Raw genomic sequence first — 22,813 nt, 5'->3', positions numbered from 1 at the left:
GACCACTATTAAATTATGATGCTTACAGCGCCATCTGTTGCTAAAAATTTTAACTATTTATTTTCTTCTGCCATCAAGTTCCCCCCTTCTTCGATAATATTCCGTTGAAGTTTGACGTCATTCTGACCAGTGGTTTTATTTTTACAGCGTTTTGAAAGTGGAACTTTAATTATAATCACCCTGTATATATATATATATATATGTATAAAGGGAAAATAATAAATAGATACAAAGTAACCCTGATTTTACATCATTTGTTTTATAGGTAATGTTGCCATTTTTTGTTGGTCTGTAAAAATTGCTTTCCTGGAAATGTTATAATATTCCACATTTTAGGTTACTCCTTTTCAGAAAAACTGCTCAGTATGTTTTTCTTAAAGCAGAACTAAATAATATATTCTCTACAAGACTCATATTAACTTATATTATTCAAAAGGGTTATTTTCCAAAGGTAATTTTTTTTTAAAACCATTTGAAGCCGTTCTAACCTTTTTTGTGTTCGGTCATGTTTTTATTGTCAAATCATAGTAACTTTTTAGCAAATTTTATTTGCTAATGTAAATCAAGAAGCAAATTTTCAAAAACATTTCACATGCTACAAATGAAATTGCATTTAAAACGAAAAAACAAGAAAAGATATTTTCTACAAGTTCATTAGGAAAGTAAATTTTTAAACAATACACTTAAGATTTTTAAACTCGTCCCTGATTTTACATTTTTTCACTAGGTGTGCTCTTTATCCCTAGTCCAAAGGAATAGGTAAAATCAGGGTACCAGTGAAAATGTATATTATTTGAATCTAGGAAATAAGTAAATAAAATGTTAATTTTTCATGCAAGTGCTTCATTGTAAATGCAGTTTGGATACTGGAAAAGCGAGCTTTCTTGTTGTGCCATCGTTGTGGTGCCCTCTTGCAAATATATTGCTGACAATAGGTTTGACTACTTAACCATCATGAGGACAGGTATGTTTAAAATATTTTATTACACCGCTTAAAATATCCTCTAGTAGTTATTTCATAATAAACCAATTGTTACCACTTTTTTTTATTTTATTTGCCTATTTCATTCATTATTTTATTTTTGAAAAAATAAAGAACTTATTTTATCTGCAATAATATTCAGATGTAAGTTCTCAAAAAAAAAAAAAAAAAAAAAAAACACAATTATTTAATTCAAGATAAACAATACTAAATATTTCAATTTAAAATAATTCATGACTCTCAAAGACACCTGGTAACCTTCAAAAGAATAAATAAAATATTTTGCACTGAAGAAATAATGCAGGAAAATGAGAAAATATAAGGTTCAAAACAAACAATAATATTTTTAAACCAAAATGACTAGAATGAACTTCTTGATGAGAATAGGTCAACAACCAACTTCCAAAATCTGCATGGGTCACCTTCAAACAAATGTATGCATTGTTGCACAGTATATAATTAAATCGTACAGTCTTATAAAATGAAGAGCTTGTCAGTGATGACAATCACCATTCCATATATCACAAGAAAACTTGAAAAGCATTTATGCCCATACCTAAAGAAATCATGAAAAAATTATTAAAATAAGATTTTTTTTTATTTCCACTTGCATTAAATTGTACCAACATAAATATTGTGTTTTAAAAGCATAACAGAACTAAAATCTTAAAAAATAACAGAAAAGTCAACAAGAGATAATTAAATCAGTAGTGGTTAGAAAATGGGAGTGGGGGAAGAACCTCTCTCTGCTTAATTTAAAGGATGATTTCACAAAATTGTGTTTTGAAGACTACAATTTCAAAACAATTAAAGGGGTTAAACCCTCAGATCCCTGTTACCATATAAACATTAAATTTTAAGACGAGGCTCATATTGCTAATTCTCCATATTCACATTTATAATGCTCTTCTCCTGATGTATTTAGTGCTCATATTTTAAGTAATAAGTATAATTTTTTACATTGTCCACATTAGTGTATCAGCCCATGCTTAGTAAGGTCAACAGAAATGCCTCATAGAAAAGAATTCGCCATTAATTTTCTTACATAAATACAACTGGAATGTGTAATAATTTTCATAAAATTTAAACAGAGCACAAGAGACGGCATTCAAGTTCAGCGCTGGGCGTTTCTAAGGACACATTTTTAAAAATTAATTTTAGTAAAATTTCATAGTGATTTATTCCCCCAAAGATTGTTAATCAAGGTTTTTTGCTTTAGTAAAGCTGCTTTTCAGCCCAAAACAAACAAAAAAAAATTTTACATTATATTTCCTGCACAATTAAAATTTTTAAAAAATCTAGGAAATGTGCTTTTTTCTTTTTTTTTTAAATTTAATTCAATAGCTTCTAGATATAAATGGTTGTCAGAAATTAGCTCCCCTTAAGCATAATCCTGAGGGCGCCCTTGAAAGTAAAAAACGCCTACTTAAGGGTACTGTTTCGAGTTTATTGAAGCAAAAGAAACCATTTACCTGTTTTAAATTAATTTTTCACAGAAAACCTTAAAGAATTTCTTGAAAATTAGAAATAATAGTGACAAATGCATTGCAGGCAAACATTTTTTATAAGAACTATAAAAAATCTGAAAACTGATATTGTATCTTACCTTAATATACATACACCTTTTGTAAGAATTATGAAATATGTTCAACACTTTCAAAATATTTCAATCTTTGATTGAAAACACTAAATGTGTTATAGTTAATTCTCAGATTTTATATTTATAAACTTTTTTCCCCCGTTTTTTTTTTTTTTTTTTTTTGTAATAATAAAACAGTATTCATTGTATAAGGAAAAACTTTCTTACATCAATCTTTCTTTGCGATTTTATAACATTCATTTGCAATATTTTTCTAACACAATGCTTTCTGATAATTTATTAATTAACAATTTCATTGTGACAGGCCAGTAGGATTCTTTGAGCAATTCATTAAGATTTTTTATGAGAGTTACTGCTTAATGGTCATTCTTGTCACAACTGTCTTTAATAACTCTGTCAGAGTCTCATGTTTTGCCACCAACTGCACAAAAAAAACTTAAATAGCCAACCTCTTTCTTCCATGGATGACCATCCCTGCAGGAGCTGTTTTTGATATGTTCTACAGCACAACTGCCGAAAAAGCAAGGGAAGCATTTAATTCAAAAATTTTTTGCAAAAAAACAGGCCCTTTAAAAAGCTCTTAGTTTGATTTATGTGAAGGCAGCTGTAAAGAGTCATCCCTTGCATTTTAGTTTGCTGTGTGAGGCTAAGTGATGTCCAAAAAATTATGATTAGTATTAAGTAAATTACCAGTATTGGCGGATTGCCAGCTAGTTTCACGAATTAAAATAGTGCTTTGCAATATTGGAAATATATTAAATAGTGCTACAGTTTCGGAATACCCATCACTGCCACTTTTAAGAGTTGAAATAGTGCTTCACAACATTGGAAATATATTAAATAGTACTACATCTTTGTGAAATACAAATAAAAGTGGGCTACAATATTGTTAAAAGAGCTATCATGGAATATTATCATTTACTGGCATTCTTCAATTGCTTAACCGACTGCGCACGTTTTAGAAAAACATAGCTGTGCTTCAGCCAGGGAACATCAGTGTATATTCCAGTGGATAGAAATTTAGGGCCAATTTGTGAATCCATTAACAGTTCAATAGTCTATGAATGTTTATACATTTTTAAGCAATATGTTTGTATGTTAAAAGATAAAATTGCAATGTCACGTATTTGTACAACCATTAATTTGCTGAGTTCAGTCTATTCCAGTACATGATGCCAAAATAATAATAATAATAATAAACCAGAAGACACTAATGCCTTTTGAACTCATAATTGTTTCCAACATTGCAACAGTTCTTTAGTTACAAAGAGTATAATGCTCTCTCTCTCTCTCTCTCTTTTTAAATTTACAGCAAGATTAATATTTAGATAAGTATTTTCCTTTAAACTAGCTTTTTGTTTTTACAATTTGTAACACAAAAAACAATTTACCCTTAATGTGAAGTCCCAGCTACCAGTAGATAAAGCAGTACCATCAGGTGATACTTTTAAACAAGTGACTCTATTTTCATGTCCATACAGTATGCTAAGTCGAACACATTTTAGACTGTCCCACACATTAACGGTATAGTCATTATAGCCAGCAAATAGAAGCCGTCCTGAAACAAATTATGGGCATTTATATTTCAAACACATTAAAAGCATCCAAGTTTCTAAAAATGAAATAATACTTTAGAATTTCAAATATTTTTTTTTTTTTAATGCATTGAATGGAGATTTGAGACATTTTTCACTTATCATTGTCATTGAAAGGCACTGTAATCAACATGTAAAGAAAAAAAAAAGAAGGCTAAACAATTTGCAATTTTCTACCCATTACTTTCGAATTCAACTCTACTTAATTGGTTGCTTTAAAAAGTATAAAATATAAACATTTTTGCAAACTAGGAGCAAAACTAAAAAGCAGAAAAACTAAAAACAATATGAACCCTACTAAAGTACTTAGCTATTTACTTTAAAAAATAATTTTAAAAGATATAACATACAAGCAAATAAAAATTTCAGGAAAACAATTTAGAAAATACAATACAATATCGAATCACATCAACTATTTTACATGTCTCTTTCCTGTACACATTGATTTTCAAGAGTCTGAAGAAAAATATAGAAACAGTAGTATAATTAACTTTCATTCACATATAACTAATTGAGAGGTGTAACTTAGTTACGAGTAGTTTTTTATGTTTTTCGCTCTCACCTTTCATTTTGAAACATTTGCACTGCAAAAATGATCTATGAGTAATATTATGCGGGGGGGGGGGGGGGGGGGGGGGGGGCTGTTACTGCTTCTACAAAAAACAAAATGAACATTGAAACACATATGCAAGCCCCAAATTGTAAAGCAATATTTTCCTGAAACCTAATGTGAATTTTTTATCAAACGATAGTGTGAAGGCACCCAATACGGTGGACTTCTTTTTTGTGCTCATGCTGATTTCATTTTACTTTCATGGATTATGCTCCAAAATTATCGTATTCAAAAATGATCAAGGAATAAAAATTGATAAATACAAAAAAAAAAGAGGCATAAAAATTTAACAATAAAAGTTCAATGTAATGAACGCATTTACAGAACATTTTAAAATCCCAGAAACCAAACCGAAATCTAATTGGGAGGTCAAAGATTCAATTCAGAAAGTTATTCTTTCTATATTTTTGTTTCGTTTTAATTAACCATTGACAAAGATTTGATTTAAAATAAAGATGATTTTCAGATCTATTTCACTTTTTTTGCTTGGATAAACATACTTGTGCAAAAGTGAGAGTTTTCGGATCTTGTTTACCTCATATATATAGTTGTACATGAGATTTTGTACACTGACATTTCTCCTTTACTTAAAGTGATCTTAGACTAAAATCATTCTATCTGAAAACAAAATTAGAAGGTTGGAAAATTATATCAAATTGTGATTGCCGCTCAAAAAAAAAAAAAAAAAAAAAATAATAATAATAATAATAAATAATACTGAGGTTGAAACATCAGCTATACATTCAACTACAAATTGTATTTATAGCAGGAAAATAGACTTGTGGCCAGATCCTCAATTTTAACATCAATTACGGTAAAAGCAAATTACATGTAATCAATCAAAATTTTTGGATATCTTGCCATAAAGATTAGTTGAAAAAATAAAGAAACTTACCACTAACTGAAAAATCCACTGAGTTAACACCAAATATAATACTTTGCTTTGAATAAACTGCTACTTCTCTGTCAGCTCTTAAATCAAACAATCGACACTGAAAAAAGATTATTAATACAGTAATATGTATTCACGGTAAATAAATCTAAATTACCGTGAAATGACCCAGTAGCCTTTCATGTATATTGTCACCTCAGAGCAACAGTAAGATATCTAATCCCAGAAACAACACAAAGATATCCTACTGTTGCGCTAAAGTGACAAAGTAGCGCTTCAATGCTCTTGTGTAAATCTTCCCTTTATACATATATATATATATATATATATATATATATATATATATATGATTTTATATATTTTCATTCTCAGTCCTAGATCAACTAAAATTATAACAGTTCTTACATGTATTTTTTCACTACAATATTATGACTGGCAGCAGTTATAAAATCAGACAATCAGAAGGGTTTGACTCCAAGTTCTCATTTTTGTTCCTATGCCCATGTGTTGCTCCAAAGACTTGCAATGCAAACATCAAAGACAAAAAGTGACATGGCTTTTACAGTAGTGTATTAGTATAAAATGCATATTACTGTTTAAAACTTAAACATAACACCTTTCCCCCTTAAATAAAAAATAAAAATCATTATATCAGGTAAAAAGTAACGAAAATGATAATTTATCATGAAATTAAAAAATAAAGAGTCCGCTTTTATGGGAAGTTCCCTGAACTCATCTCATAATTTCAAGCTGAGCCATTATAAAAGGCCAATATAAGACTATATTAGGATCACAAAAGTTATCCGCTATAAGGAAATAACAATTATACTGGATGCTTTTCCTACCAACACACCAACTCAAATTAAAATAATTTGAAAATCAAAGAGTAAATTAAAAAGTTATGGCAAAAAAAGATCACGTTACGGACTCCACATAAATGTCAAAAATACCGTGAAATGACCCTACTACAAGAAGACGGAAAAGCTCAAAGCTATGGAAGCACAAAGCACAAATATAAAAATATGCCAAGGATAAAAAAGGTAGTGATGTGTTTCTCCCCCACATGTCTCAACAACTGATTTTATAATTATTATTTCTTCCTTTTTTTTTAATTGTTATTTTAACAAAATGATTACATTCCTTTTTTAACTTACACTTTTAGCTCATAATAAATTATTACAATCACAAGTGTTTAATTTTCAAATACAATTATTATTTTATGCATATAACTTACTAACAAAAGTAATAACTTACAGTTGAATCATCAGAGCCAGTAGCGATAGCATCTCCACTGGGATAAAACTTTACTGAGTTTATATCAGATTCATGTCCTTCAAATTGTTGAACACACTGCCCAGTTCTCATGTCCCACACAAGTGCTTGACGATCACATCCCTATAAATATCAAATTTACAAGATTAGTTAACCTGGTGTTTGCAATGTAATTTATTTTTGAGATCTTGTGACAAAAAGGTCTATCAAAATTTGCTTGTATGCATACAAAAAATTTGAAATATTCATCTATAGCAGGGGTGCTCAAACTTTTTCGACTAACTGTACACTTTAAAGAATTACAATTTTTTCATGGCACTCCCAGTCTATCTCTATTATAAACATTTCGAAATTCCCCCGGGGTTTGGAAGAATAATTGAAACAAACATATTTCTAATACAGCAACAGGCATGACTTTACTGGAGAATAAAACTGTACCAGTTTTGTTTCTGAAATGTTCAATCTATAGACCTTTCATATTTCGGCAGATGTTAAGTGTAAAGTCTACTTCTTGTTTCACTCGCTGTAACATGTCACGAACAATTTTAGAAAATGAGGTTGTAATCTGTTGGCGTAAATCTTGCAAATCACATGGCTCGTCCAGTACGAACTCAGGATCTTTGATGTAACACCACTTAAAAAATCGTTTGTAGTTAGGAACGGAGAGCACAGTGACTATGAAGGATGTTGATTGTTGTCATGAGTAACTTGTGAAATCCAATGACTACGAACCTCGTAAATTGGGAACAACTGTCAGATGACAGGAGGTGCCCAATCTTGACTGAACGGCCGCTAATGGTGACATATTACAGAGTGACAAAGGAATTAGTCTTAAGACGATATCTGCCGCATTACGAAAGGTTCACATATCAAATATTTCGGAAACAAATCTTGTTCAGTTTCTTTCTCTCGTAAAGTCAACATGGTTGCTGTATTCATAATACATTTCTTTAATAAGCCTTTCACTCCCAGGAGGGAGTTGCCACAAAACCCGAGCATGTCAAGGCACCCAGTTTGAGAACTCCTGATCTATGGAAAAGCCTGGATGCATTTCGGTTCCGATTGTAAATGGAACCCTTTCCTCTGCTAGTTGTAGGGATATGTTTTACAAACTCGGAGAGAAAGACGTAAAAAAATAAATAAAATCTTATAAACAAAAGTTCTGCTTTTATAGCAGAGGTATAGAAATATACGAAAGATTTACTTACAGCAGAAACAAAAATATTTCCAGTTTCAGAAGGAGAAAGATCCAGAGCCATGACATCACCAGTATGACCATGGAAACTCTGGATTAAATGTGTACACTCAACATCCCACAAAGCACATGTACTATCACCACTGCCTGTTAGGATCTGAAAGAAATATAAAGAAATATGTTTCTTTCATTTCCATGAAGCAAAAGAAAACATCAAAATTTTGATTAAACAAGAAACATTTGTGTGTGTAGCACACACACACACACAAAAGAACCTCCTTTATCCTTAAGCCTTTTATCCAAAACTTTTTTCAACAAAAACTAGTTTCAATATTTTTTTTTTTTTAATTCATTATTATTTAGTCAATATGTTTGAGGTAAGTACACACGAGAACAACCCACCGCCACAAGAAGCAAATGTCCATGCCTGCTCCAAAGTAACTATGTTTTGATCTCATCATGTAAATATGTTGTAAATACTTGAAGTTGTAAATATAGTAGTTTATGTTATAAGTCCATTCAATTATTGTGCTTACATCCCACATGTCACCATACACAATAAACAATATCACATTAAGATCAGTAGGGTGGGTTAGACAGTCCTGCTGCAGACACAGAGTTATTTGCGCATTTCTATTATTTCCCCACATCCACCAGTTAATTTTTGGAACACCAAATAATTCTAACTTTTTGAAACATTAAATTTAAAAGCGATTGATTTGGAAAGTAAAGCTCTGTTTGTTTTTTTTTTTTTTTTGTTTTTTTTGCACCTTTTTTTTTTGTTTTTTTTGCACCTTTTTTTAACTATGTCTGTAAGGTCAAAACTAATTGTACTAATAGGAATGCAGCAAATATTATACCAAATGCTGAATATTCAGTTAAAATTCTAATCAAAGAATACCAAAGAATTACTTAAGTAGAAAATTTTCACTCTATGTAATTTTTATTTTATACCAATTTAAAATAGAAAATGTTTACTATCTATTTTGTATCTTTTGTAAAATGAAGATACATTTCATCTGACACTCTAAATTTATCTACATCAAATATTATTTATAAATTATTGCAAAAGCACTAGCAAGTTAAGCTAGTAAATAGCTAATTGTGTTTATATTTAACTGCAATTCTGCATAAAATTGATAGTAAATTTCTGCCCTGATCATATGATTTGATAACTTATAATCATGGCAATATGTTATAAATCAAGAAAGTTGTATTTACCTTACATAAAAATACAGATTCAAGTCGCTTCTAATATCATTACAAATTACAATTTACTGAACTTTTTTTTCTACTATCTTAGTCTTTTCAGCAGTTGATTCCTTTCTGGAGGTGATTAGTCCTAGGTAATTTTAGCAACAACAAAAATATTTAAATAAAAACAAAACTGTTTAGTAAAACTTTCAAATATCTACTTTGAAGTAAGTAATCTGACTATAAATATATAGACATAACTCCCGAGAGATTATCTGCAAGCCAATCAACAATCAGGAACACATATTTTCACAATAAAAAGCAAATGCCAATGGATTTTTTTTTTTGTCGAAAAACTAAGTTTAGACTAAGTTCTTTTTGTTTTATTTATGTTTTTACTTTATTTATTTATTTATTGTGCTTTCTTTATTGTACATACACTTGTTCTTTATTGATGTTAAGCTCTGTTGTGCAAAAATACAAGACTTTTTTACTGTACTATATATATTTTCACTGTTTGAAGAAAGTATTACGCATTAATGCAGCTAAGTTTTTAAGGAAGGTCAATTTTCACTTTATTTGTCTTTCATTTTAGCATTTTTGAGGTTTATTCCTGATTTTTATTATACGTCTCACTTCTGCCACCCAATTCCGTGGATAATCAGGAGTTTTCTGTATCTGAAGTTAGGAAAAAACTACTAACAAAAAACGTAAGTGCTTTTTCTCTTTTTTGATGACGCAAAAATTTATGCACAACTCAGATTTGATGAAAATATCTCTTGGTGGAGAATCTGCAAAACTTTTCCTAGGCTAAAAAATGAGGTGGCCTAGTCAGAGTTAACAAAACGCTAAAATTGCTGAAGTTCTCACCTGAAGAAATTGTAGGAATTTAAAAGCTGAAAACTGCAGTTAAATTTGTTTTGCAAGCTCCACTTATTTTAAATCGGATCAAACCTAGTTTTTTAAATACTGTATAACCCTGATTTGACGATTGTCAAGGGAATGAAAAAAGTTATTGTTAAACCAAGGAACATAGACATTCAATGCAGTCAAATCTGGACTGCTGAAATGCATCATTAAATGGAGGAAATCGCTAAATCAGGTACCGTTAAATCGAAGCTATACTGTACTTTGCAATATGGAGAACATTTGAAACATGCATACAGAACAGCTAAGAAAAACCACTTTTCCTGAGGATAGAAAAGAGTTAAAAGAATGTCTCTAACTAGCAATTTGTCTCTCAATCAGATAAATATTCGACTTGGATAAAAATATCACATGACAATGACACCATATGCAGATGAATAACTGAATTAGAATTCATTATAAAACAGAAATAAGCCTTTTTTGAAAGAAACAGTATCTAGAACTAGCAAGAATTGAATGAACAAAACATTACAAGTTTTAGGATGAAGCATGGATCAGTGAGATTTTCTCTGATGAACAAAAAAGGAATTTGAGCAGTCCAGATGGGGTTCTCATTCGACTGCCATGACTTGAGGAAAGATCTGAAGAGCATATTATTCAGCAGGCAACAAGGTGGTAGCTCACTTATGCAATGGGACTCTTTTGGCTACAATGGACAAACTTCTCTTAGCTTCCTGAATGGCAGAAAAAGATCAACATTCAGCGAAGTATTTTTAAAAAAAATTAACCTGTTTTTCACCTATTTTACGGATTATTCGTGTATTTTACGTATTTGTGGTTATTGCACCACCCAATTTTGGAGACAATCAGGAGTATATTAATGCTTGAATACAAACAATATATTTTAAAGCACTAACAAACCCTGAGTAAATTGTGAATTTTTTATTTTTTAAAAAGATTGTTATTTAAAAAAATTACAAGCTAATTATTTTAACATTCAACTATAACGCAATTGTAAAATAATGAAAATATTACCTGCTGATCAGAGTTAGGAAAAAGGCAACAAGACATGTAACTAGTATGAGTACCAACAGCTTTCTTTTTGGTAGATACATCGTCTTCAAAACTTAGAGGATAAACAGTAATTTTGTTGTCCAAACCTCTGCAAAAGATATTATTTTTATGTTAAAACAAATGATTTGCACAGTTACTATTCTTTTGAACAAACTTATTTATCTTTTTGTTCAAGTCCTGACCTACATCTAAGCATTTTCTCCATCAAATATTAAACAGAACTGCTCGAGTTTATTATTTCTGTTTCTATTGAAAAAAGAAAACAATAATGAGGCACAGAAAAAACTGACATGTTTAAGGCTAAATATAATTCAGCAAAGGATATATAGTACCTCAAAATACATAAGGTTATTGTATATCATTTGTTTTTACCCCTGACTCAAAAAAAAAAGTTTGACGAGTCTGTGTGTGTGCCAGTGACACTGTAGCTTTTGAACAGATTAACCTAATTTTGATAAATCTTATTTTCCTCGCGACTTTTCAGGAGTGTTCTTAGCTAGGTCTCATCTTTGAGGACTTTAACTATCAAACATCAATTAAAAACCGAATTTTCATTTATTCGAAACTTTAGTAGTGAAAAGTACTCACTTCAAAAACATTGGTATGAATCAAAATAACAATTTGTTCTACCTCAGATGGAATTTATTTGGAACTTCCATGTTATATAGAACTGGAATTGCTATTATTCACTTAACTGGTAATGATTTCATTGTTCAGCAAGCAAGGAGAGAAGGCTTAATTATTTAAAATTTTTATTGGTTACTATTGTCTATTTTTTAACAAATAAAATACTTGTAATTAATTTCAGTACAGAAAGGCATTTTTCTAATTGACTCTGCTTTTGGCATTAGTAAAACTTAATAATTGTAAATCTTTTTTTTTTCTCTCCATGTTTTCTTATTTTATAGCAGCCAACTTAAAAAATCTTACAATGTATGCAATGGCTATATTTCTACTCTTTTTTGACCATTATAAAGCAAAGTATTAAAATTTAAAGTATTATAATATTTTCAACTTTACCTTTACTTAATTTGTGCTTTTATAAGCAAAATAAAATGAATAAATAAATTTAAAAAGAAATAAATAAATAAACTTTTATTTCTTTGAACTTTGAAAAGTTGCTGACTTTGCAGCGTTCAAAAATTGTCTATCAAACAATGACCCAATAATGGCGCTTTTAACAAGTTTTTGACAGGTCTTGGTGCTTTTTGGTGAGAATATGATGTCTGATGTTGTAAGCTCCTCCATGTGCAATCTTGATATCTATATGCAAACTGAGCAATATGCAACGTGTGGTCCTTTTGGTGATTTGAAGATTCCAGGACAATCTTCTGAATAACATTCCAGAAATATCAGGGCATATTTCTTAGCTTTAGAAATTTTAACTTTAATGAATAGCAAACTTTCGACCACCACAAATAATACTCATAACAAACACATTGCTGAGCGTGATAATAGACAGACAGAATGCCTCATGCGCCATGTGTTTATGCTTAGGCCACGCACTTTAATTGAACATTGCTGAAAAACCCCACCAATCAGGCTGATACTTTCTTGCTGCTTGCTTTCTTGCTGAAAAATATATCATTTTGCCCTAAACTGCTTTGCCAACCGAGGTACTGTGCCAATTGTTGGCTTCAAACGAAAGTCTTTAGGAGACAAGTCGCAGAGAATAACAGAAGAGAATCTTGGCACTTTTCAACGTCATTTAGATCACACCTTTAGGGGTTGCTTTCAAAAGTGCTGCTGGAAGTAAAAGGAAAACTTCACCCATTCACAATTTATTGTAAAATTAAAACCAAAAAACCTAAAAGTGGAACAAATTTGCCATAAGACAGTACAATTGTACAAAACGTCTGAAAATCTTACAATGTATTGCTAAATCGCACAAGTTGGCAGCTATGTATGTCACCTTGAAAACTAGTCCACAAAAATAATTTTAATATGATTTTTTCCTTTAATTTTTTTTATTTAATATTAACTCTTGGTTTAGTTAGGTCTATTAGATAAATGTCATTGTTGTATAGACACTAAGGTGTACACCACTTGGCTAAAGTAACCGACACAAGATAATGTTATACAGTGACTGTGGGTGAATATTGTGAGATGCTTGAGACTTTTGAGACTAAACTAATAAACTTGACTATACGAGCATTTGGTTTCAGCACAATGAGGCAACAGCTCAGTGAATTCAATAAAACATAATTTAATTGTCTACCTTAAACACATGTATTAATTACTGTAACTAGAATAGCACTTAATGTACATTCAGATGAGAAAAAAGGTTCATTCTTAGTTTAGATCTTAATTAGACTTGAATTACATGAGTTAATTTGACTCTATGGTCCTCCTGTCACTCATTAACAAAAAAAAAGAACAAAACATACAGCTTAAGAATGCCCATAAATGGCATAAACAGATCAAACAGGAATAAATACGAGTAAATAGAATAACATAGAGGAATGACATCAATTATGAACAAACAATAGAAACAAGAAAGGAGAGAACAAGAAAACAAACATGGAAATTGAAATGTTTTTGAGCCACATTTTTAAAATTTTATTCTAAGCCATGTTGGATGATAACATTCAAAAACATTGTCCTAAGAACAGTTGAATACACAATAAACATTTGAAACTTAATTAAAATGATTTTCCTTAAAATTATGTATGTTTTAAATGTTTAATGTATACAATGTTTAAAAAATACATTGTAAGAACAACAGTTAACCAAATAAAACTAGATTAAATTTGTTCAATTATACAGTGCAACAAAATTTAAACTATTAAAAGTGCACCATGATAGAGGGAAAAAAACTTCAGAATACAGTGTAAAAAATCTATAAGATCTTATTTGCTGCAATATATTCATGATACAAGTTTATAAGGAACATTATAATGCTTTTCAGCAAACATACCCACATGCTACCATATTTCCTGACGGTGCATAAGCGCAAGCCATAACCCAGGTAGTAGGCATAGTAATTGCATGCTCCTGTAATTAGAAACATTATTTAATAACAAGAAAGTTTTCAATATTTTTAACCACTTTTCAAGAAAAAAAATCATGCATTATTGACAATTTAAAACATGTAAATATTACATACTTTGTTGGTAGTGAATGCATCCCAAATAATCATTTTTCCATCCTTTAAAAAACAAAAAATATTATTATTCATTTGTCCTGAAGTATAAAATTATTTATTGATTTAAATAGAATATGACTGAATGTACAGTAGACCCTCACAATATACAGATTTGATTTTACACGGTGTAAGAATTGATCATTTTATTTTATTTTATGCAAATGAGATCTGATTTTAGGTGGAAGCAATGTTGCAAAACAGAGAAAACTGTCCCCTCCTTCAAAATCCAAACTCCTGAGAATGCAGAACATGCATTGAACTGCATTTTAGTGTGCTTATAAGTGAGTTTGGGTCACTGGAGACAGGTTTTGTGATTGGTTTTTACAGCTATTTCTCTCCAGAAGTTAAGTTTTTAAACTCATACAATTCAGATCTCATTGAAGAAGAGCTTTTGGATATGACGAAAGAGGAAAAACAAACAAGGATATCAACATCAACGAACCATAAACTGAAACTTTCACACAAATGAAAATAGCAAACAATCTTTCTGATTCGTTAGTAAATGAAGATCCTGTTATGGAAGTTACAGGAAAGCCCATGGACGCATTAATGTTGTATGAAGAATTTAAGCGGAAAAAAAAATGACTACCAATAGAATATCAGAACCAGTGTATCTCTATATACAGTAAGTAATCATGTTTTCTTTATGCACATCGGGCATACGTATGAAAATAAGTATGCATAAATTTACATAAATGTATTATATATTTGTCTATCACTAGAATGAAGTTTTTTGTTCAATTTTCGGCAGAGCACCTGCTTCATTGAACATGCAATGTGGAAAGCTGCCAAAAAATTAATTTTTACTAATGGAGTTATTAATTGGAAAAATTCCTATCCGCTGACATTGGTAGACTAGAAATGAGGGCCATCTATTGAGAAGAAAGTGAAACTTTTTGATGATTGACTGAAAAAAACGGGAGAAAATCGTAAAAAACGCAAAATCAGGAGATGGAAGCAAAAAACGGGAGTCTTCCGTTAAAAACAGTAGAGTTGGCAAGTATGCTATTAAGTCCTACCTTATGCAGTGCTTTCATGAAATGTTACCTCAATGTAAAACAGGGGTCAACTGAATTTCAAATTATTTTAAAGTACATTTATTCTAAAAACAGAATAGATTAGTAGTAGAATCTATCCTAAATAAACGGAAGGAGATGCTTATAAAGATTTAATGCTCTAGGTCAATTGATATCTTCAAAACAAAATATATATATATATATATATATATATATATATATATATCTCAACAGGCACACTACAAAATTCCATTATAACAGTCACCAGCACAGCAATCATGTGCTTGCGATTTTGTATCATCTGTTACAGCAGTGAATATCAATAAAAATGTTTAAAATTTTCTCTTTCTTTTTTAATTGGATCCATACAAAGTACCTATGACACAGTATGATAAATTTTAAATATTATTTTAAGATTTATTCTTCTATAAGTGGGTTATAGTGCTACCAAACAAAACCCCAATAGTTCTAAGGGTTCCTTCCTCAGGCTGCCAAAATTTACTGACTACTGCTATATAATAAACAAATGCTTTCTTTCATTTGACGATTTTTTTCTGCACATCTTAGGTTTTTCTATTTATAAACATAGTCAAGAAAAATGTCAGCATGAGATTCTTATATTGAATTGCTATTATTTTAAACAAATAGTATACTTTCATCTATGGATCCAAAAACAAATATTCCTTTTCTTGCCACAAGTGATATTATGTTTCACTGTTTGACAGCATGTTATGTTTCGGTTGCCCTAATCTTGGAATTTTGCTAATTAGTGGAAAAATTACGAGTACATCATTAGAAAGAAATTAATTTTTAGCAACCATATACATAATGGAATTTACTTCCACAGGGTGCAGCCAAAATAACTCCCATTTGCTGCCACAGTTTCTTTGATGATAATGATGTGGCTTAAGTCATTGCTGTGGCCTTGAGTAGGGTGTGGTCTACAATTTTTAATTGCTGCCGTAAAATTAAGTATACATTAACATGTGCCCGTACTACAGTCACATGACTACATTATTTTTAAGGAGTTATTTGTTGGACGACATCAACAAACAACAGTTCCGATACTGGCCGAGAAGTCTTTTGCAGGTACATGAATCACCTTGCTATAATCAATGCTTTACTGTGTTGCTGATTTTGAACTACAGGAACACTCTTTTGAAGAACAGGACAGGACAAGAATAATAACTTGAACTTGTTGCAAGTGCTACAGAACCTCCGGGAACAAAGACTCACGAGCCAGAGGGGTCTTGAATAATGTTTCCAGTACCTTGGTACAACTGAACACACAACAAGGACATTGGTGAATCTAAAGCAATAATTGTTTCCTGGGCACCTGAAGTTATTACAAGATGACATTCCAGGGTTAGCACGCTCCTCCAATCTTGCTCCTTGTGTTTTATTTCTCTGTGGATAGGCTCGAGTACATGAATGAATACTATGAACTAGAACTGAAAGCTGCCTTCCCCCATGAAATTTTACCAGCAATAACTGAATTCAGTAGGAAGGTAAATGCATCTTCAGGAAGAAACTATGATGCCGACATTACATGTTTATGTATGTTTGGCCTGATTATTGAAATCCCTTCATTATGGGAACCTGTCTCCTGGAAGAGCAGTGGAAAATGTACATGTATTGGCACTTTTGGAGTGTTTTGTTTTGCTGCGGAGGAGGCGAATTGGCGAGGAAATTGCCTGGGATCCGGGGGGAAAGGTTTGAATGGAGAAGATGAACGGAGAGAAGAGATAGTGGGTGTGGAAAAAATAAGTTCAGATACAACCTCTATGCCTCCTGAGAAAAAGGAAGGTAGGGCATTTTTGATCAATTGTATTAAAAAATGTGCCTTTCATTATTATTTGAATACCTAAATGCCTTTTAGTAAGCTGAGTACCAGTTAAAATAATATATCAAGATTTAATGCTTGAAAATAAAAGCTTAATAATAGTAGTAATGTCCTCGTTTCCATTATACTGAACCTAGTACAATCATGGATAAAAATTTCATGAATCTTATTATTCATCAAGAATAACCAAATAACACATCTTCACAGAAGCTTCATAAATGAGCAAGATATGGAGGTGGACCTTTGAGAGCATAGCTAGCTGCCAACTTTAAAAACCTTAAAATGTCAAAATGGTTGTATTTGTAGTTTTTTTTTACTAAGACAAAAAACCATTAAAATGTGAGTATTAAGATATTTTCATATCATTACTTGTAATTAATCTGTACTTATAAGCAAAAAAAACCTATAATAATTCTTCCTAATTTCCAGGTTAGCCTGAGATTTGAATACCTTAAAACAATGATCCTTTGTCCTGCTTTCCGTGCAAAAATTTAACCCATTAACATCTTTCATTTTGATAAATTCAAACAACTGAATCATGTCCCCTCTGACTCTCCTTTGCTCCAGATTATACATAAAAAGTTTCACCAAGATTTCAAATCAGATCACAGGGTTCAGAGCCCCCCCCCCCCCCCCCCCCCCCACAGGGTTCAGAACCCCCCCCCCCCCTCAGAGAAATAAATATCACACCATGACATTGCTTCCTGTACCAGGAATCAAACCTGGCCGCCAGGGTGACAACCCAATAGGACATCTCTACCCTTCTATATAGTCTAAGAGCTAGCAACGTTTTCGAGATAGAATTTTAGGAAAGCTGATTTCTCTATATATTTTTCCCTGTGACGTATCGAACAGCGTGCATGCTGTCTGGCGGCCGTTAAACGCTGCGTTTATTACTGCGCATCACATCTTTAGAGGTAAAAATATGGATTTTGAAATCATTTTAGTAAGAATCTTTTCTTTTTCAGGGAATTCTAAACACTTTTCGAAACACGAATTTAATATTGCCAGACATTTTTGCTGTTGCCAATATCATGCCAGATGATATTTTTTACGAAAAAAATAATTAAAAAAAAAACTATTTTAGTATGTCTGTCATTTTAATATTATTTTACCTAAATATGAATAAGTACAAAATTAATTTGACAGACATGAATTCGGTTGCGTACTCGACAGACAGACCGATAAGCTGAGACCAAACGAAAGAAGTATTCCTAGCGTGGTGCCCAAGTTTTAGGTCAAATTAGTCACCTCGCTTTAAAATTAAGAATTGCTTGTTGAATTCACACACATGTTGCCTTTTTTTGTTAAAATTTATGTAAAAAGTTAAGTATTTTCCATTTTGCGAGCGTGCCGCGCAGAGAACCACATCCATTTTCAATTTGCGCACTGTGATGTAATTCTTGTTGATCACTTACTGAAACAGGAAGATAATAACGATTGTGGTGGCGCAATCATAGAGCTGAGATAAATATTACAAAATTGTAATTTAAATCTTCAGTTAAAGCTTTTTTTTAAATTTTTAAAAAAAAAAAAAAAATATATATATATATATATATATACAGGGGTCTGGCCAGAGCAAATTTGGGTCCGTTAACGGACCCTTCACAAAAATCCGATCAACCAAAACGGATCTTTCACAAAAATCCAATCAACCAAAACGGACCTTTCACAAAATCCCGATCAACCAAAACGAACCCTTCACAAAATTCTGATAAACAAAAACGGATCTTTCACAAATTGTTTATTGAAAGAGCAAATCTCAGATTAAAATAATACAGCATATTTCCTGTATAAAAACGATAATGGTTGGAACCTTTTTTAAAGTTAAATTAAAGGAATCATCCTATACAAATTCAGCTGATTTCGCAAAAGAAAAAAAAAATCGGCACTCTTGTGATGTTCCTGCAAGCCATAAATAATTACTACGGCCAAATAAATATAATGCCTGTTGTTGGTTTCTGTGAAAGAAATTAACAGCTGAAAGTCAGTTTGGTTTATAATTTTGCTTGTTTGTTTTATGCAGCGGTGTTGTTGTAAACTTCTTTGAAAAAGCGTCAAGATTCTCTGAATAGGCGTAGTAAGCACTTTTCTCCCCACTCATGATTTAATAATCAATAATATACAGCGAAATGAAGAACTGCAAAGGGTAGTGGGGGGGGGGGGTGATCGCTTCAGATAGAGTTACCAAATTCAAATTAATCACCACTTAGCGTCAGCGTCTAGCGGTGCGATGTTTAACTGTTTATCGCCACTTAGCGTCTGGCGGTGCGATGTTAAACTGTTATTTTGGGTTTGATTTTTCGATGCTAAAAAGGATAATTAACTTAAAATAAACTCTTTTATTTACCTTTTTTTTTCTATAGATGCCTACATTTTGAAAAACGAAATCTTTTTACATCCGATATGAGAATCATATTTCATTCTTTTTTCAAGCTAACTTCGCTTTATTAGGATGCAAATAAATGAAAAGGGTTCTTTATTTTTGTAACAAAGCTTATTTCAGGTTTTTAAAGCAGAAATCCATTTTCTTTTATGAGTCAATAATTAAAATGCTGAATCGATCGTTTATTTTTTATTTTATTTATTTATTATTATTATTATTATTATTTTTTTTTTTTGCTTCAACTGTGTCCAGATATTAATGATATGTTTATCATAGGGCTCTAAAATGCAATTCTAAAATAATTTTATCCAAAATATTTATTTTAAAAGCCGTTTTTATACTTTTGATGCCTTCACTTTGAGGATTGCAATCTCTTTGCATCCGCTATGGGAATCTGATTTTTCGCATTTTCGATGTTTAGTACGCTTAGTTAAGAAGTAAACAAATAAAATACTTTTTTATTTTTGTAAAAATCACGGAATTTATAAGTTTTAAACGAAACTTAGTGCTCTTAAACAGTGTCTTGGGTTAAAAATTTAAATGCTGAACCCCTGACTGATTTTTTTTCTTACAGTTGTTTTAAATACTATACAAATAACATTTCTAGTATAATTTAACATGATGTAGAATGGTAGATAAATATTGATACTTGAGGGGTGCCCATCTCCCCCCCCAGGTGAGCGATGCCTCCCCCCCCCCAAATACTAGAAAAGCACTAAAGAATGATATTCTCAACAGAAAAGAGGGAAAACACTCAACTTTAAGTGTCAATGATGCAGTTTCCACCATCTCAAGAGTCTAAACTTTCGTTTTTGCAAAAAAAAAAGAAAAAATTTTTTTTGCAACATTATTTGATTTTTCACAAAAGTATTTGATTTTTCATAAAATTATTTGATTTTTCACAAAAAACGGACCCTGTGAAAAATCCTGGACAGACCCCTGATATATATATATATATATATATATATATATATATATATATATATATATATATATATATATATATATATATATATATATATATATATATATTTGTAAAGGTCTATAATAGTGAATTGCTTGCTCAAGATCTTTTGAAGACTCTTTTCTGACTCCTTTTTTCCCTTCCTCGTCTGCCGTGTTTTACATTTGAACATTTAATATTTATCAAACATTACAAACGATATTTAAATTAAATAATGCAAAGAAAAAAGAACATTGCATACGATAATAGTCTGAAATGCTTATACTTCTTTGTTTTATTTTATTAAACTATCGTCTGCAATGTTTATGTGTCTTTGCGTTATTTAACTTAAATATCGTCTGCTTTTTCTTATTTTCTTTGTAATATCAGCGAAAACAGAAATTAGAACAGTGGAAATGTTTTGCTGGTATGTAAACTTTGTTTTTCTTACGCGTCTTTGACGAAAAATGTTACTGTAAATTTTCTCATCAATATGATTATTCTTAAATATTATTTTTAAAAATGTATTCAAAATTATCGTGAAAATTATGACAGAATAATGGCAAATAAAATGAAATGTGTATTTTGCAATGGAATAAATGAAAAAATAATAGCATTTGACGAAGGAAAATTGAAAAAATGTGAAGAAGTTTTGAGTGTTCGTGTTACATTCAACTTGAAATATAGTAATATAAAGTTACCCCAACAACTAAATACTTCTGATGGATACCACACACGATGTTACAAATCCTTTGCATCCTTGATGGCGAAGTATCGGAATATATCTGATGATAATTATGATTCATCAATAACTCTTCCTGGCACATCAAGTTCTTCTTCAACATTACCGAATAATCCAGTAGATGCAAGAGAGACTTTGTCATGTAGTGATGCCTGTTCAAGTCTTAGTAATGAAAGAGTGTTTTTTCTGTGAAAAGGATCGAAAACAAGTCAAAGGTAAGCAACAAAATTTACATTCTTCCAATGATGTCAAGATGCTTGAAAAAGTAACGCAGTGGGTTGAAAAATGCCAAAATCAAGAGTTGATACAAAAAATTAGTTATCTGAAAACCTCAAATGGTACAATATTCTATCATCATTCATGTGAATTGGAATATTTCAATCATTACAAAAGAATAATTACTGATACTGCACGAACCTCTTGGCATTGCGTAAGAGATATTCACAACACTGTTTTCGATAAAATTGTGTCAATAATTCAGGAAGACATAATTAAAAAAAAGTTATTTGCTATTAAATTCTCTTTGTGACACTTATAATTATGAATTACAACAGGAATTAGTACTTCATCCTGAATCAGAAATAAATATGATGAAAAATCATCAGCTTGAAGAAAAAAGATTAAAACAGTTCAAGCAAATAAAGATTATAACAAAATACAAAAAAAAGATTATTATGCATACTGATAGTAACTTATTAGAAGAAGAAGACTTTATGATGCTCGAAGAAAATGATCTCATCGATAAAGTTGCTTCGATTCTAAGAACTACAATTTTGAAAATGGAGAAAACAAAATTACCTGCTGCAATGAAAACAAAGGATTTGATAAATGGTGAATGCACAATTCTTGAAAAATTAGATCGTTTCTTTAAAGCATTGATTGGAGGTAAAGATATTCGTCGCAGAGATGGAGTTAATTGTCATAGATTGAGCAACTCATTGGCTTCTGATGCTGTTTTTTGTGTAAGCAACGGTACTGTGAAACCATCAAAACATATAACTGTGGGTATGACTGTCAAAAGTCTTACGAGTAGTCGAAAGATGATAAATATTTTGAATAGACTTGGACATTGTTGCAACTACAATACGTTGGAAGAATTAGAAACTGAAGCTACGATCTCATCCGTAACACGTTCTGAAATTTGTCCTCCTGACATCATTCGAAGTCCGTCATTATGCACAGGTGTAGCATTCGATAATTTCGATAGATACGTTGACACTTTAAATGGAAAAGATACACTGCATGACACCGTAGGGATCATCTACCAAATTGTAAGTGATGATTACGATGTAGAATTAAACCCAAGCAATATAGATAGTAGTTTTGATATGTCACCACCACCAGCAAAAAGAAGACGGACGTTTAACGAAGAAATTCCTGAACTCCCTTCGTATGGAAATCGATTGCAGATATTAGAACATTTAACACCAGTTGAAGACAATGCATTAACTCGG

General features: G+C 31.1%; 1 protein-coding gene across 1 annotated transcript in view; it reads right to left on the bottom strand.

The window, feature by feature from the left end:
• Positions 1-1,418: 1,418 nt before the first annotated feature.
• LOC129223920 (guanine nucleotide-binding protein subunit beta-5-like) overlaps positions 1,419-22,813 on the bottom strand; it is a 39,590-nt gene continuing 18,195 nt past the window's right edge. The window contains exons 3-10 of the mRNA XM_054858301.1: positions 14,391-14,432; positions 14,202-14,278; positions 11,246-11,372; positions 8,163-8,306; positions 6,937-7,077; positions 5,686-5,782; positions 3,974-4,140; positions 1,419-1,538 (exon numbers count right to left, since the gene is read on the bottom strand). Coding sequence (XP_054714276.1) covers positions 1,527-1,538; positions 3,974-4,140; positions 5,686-5,782; positions 6,937-7,077; positions 8,163-8,306; positions 11,246-11,372; positions 14,202-14,278; positions 14,391-14,432 — 807 coding nt within the window. The 3' untranslated portion in view covers positions 1,419-1,526. The remainder of the gene's footprint in view (positions 1,539-3,973; positions 4,141-5,685; positions 5,783-6,936; positions 7,078-8,162; positions 8,307-11,245; positions 11,373-14,201; positions 14,279-14,390; positions 14,433-22,813) is intronic.

The sequence above is a fragment of the Uloborus diversus genome, chromosome 6, assembly GCF_026930045.1.
Source record: "Uloborus diversus isolate 005 chromosome 6, Udiv.v.3.1, whole genome shotgun sequence".
NCBI classification, from domain to species: Eukaryota; Metazoa; Arthropoda; class Arachnida; order Araneae; family Uloboridae; genus Uloborus; species Uloborus diversus.
This window is presented reverse-complemented; position numbering and strand designations above follow the sequence as displayed.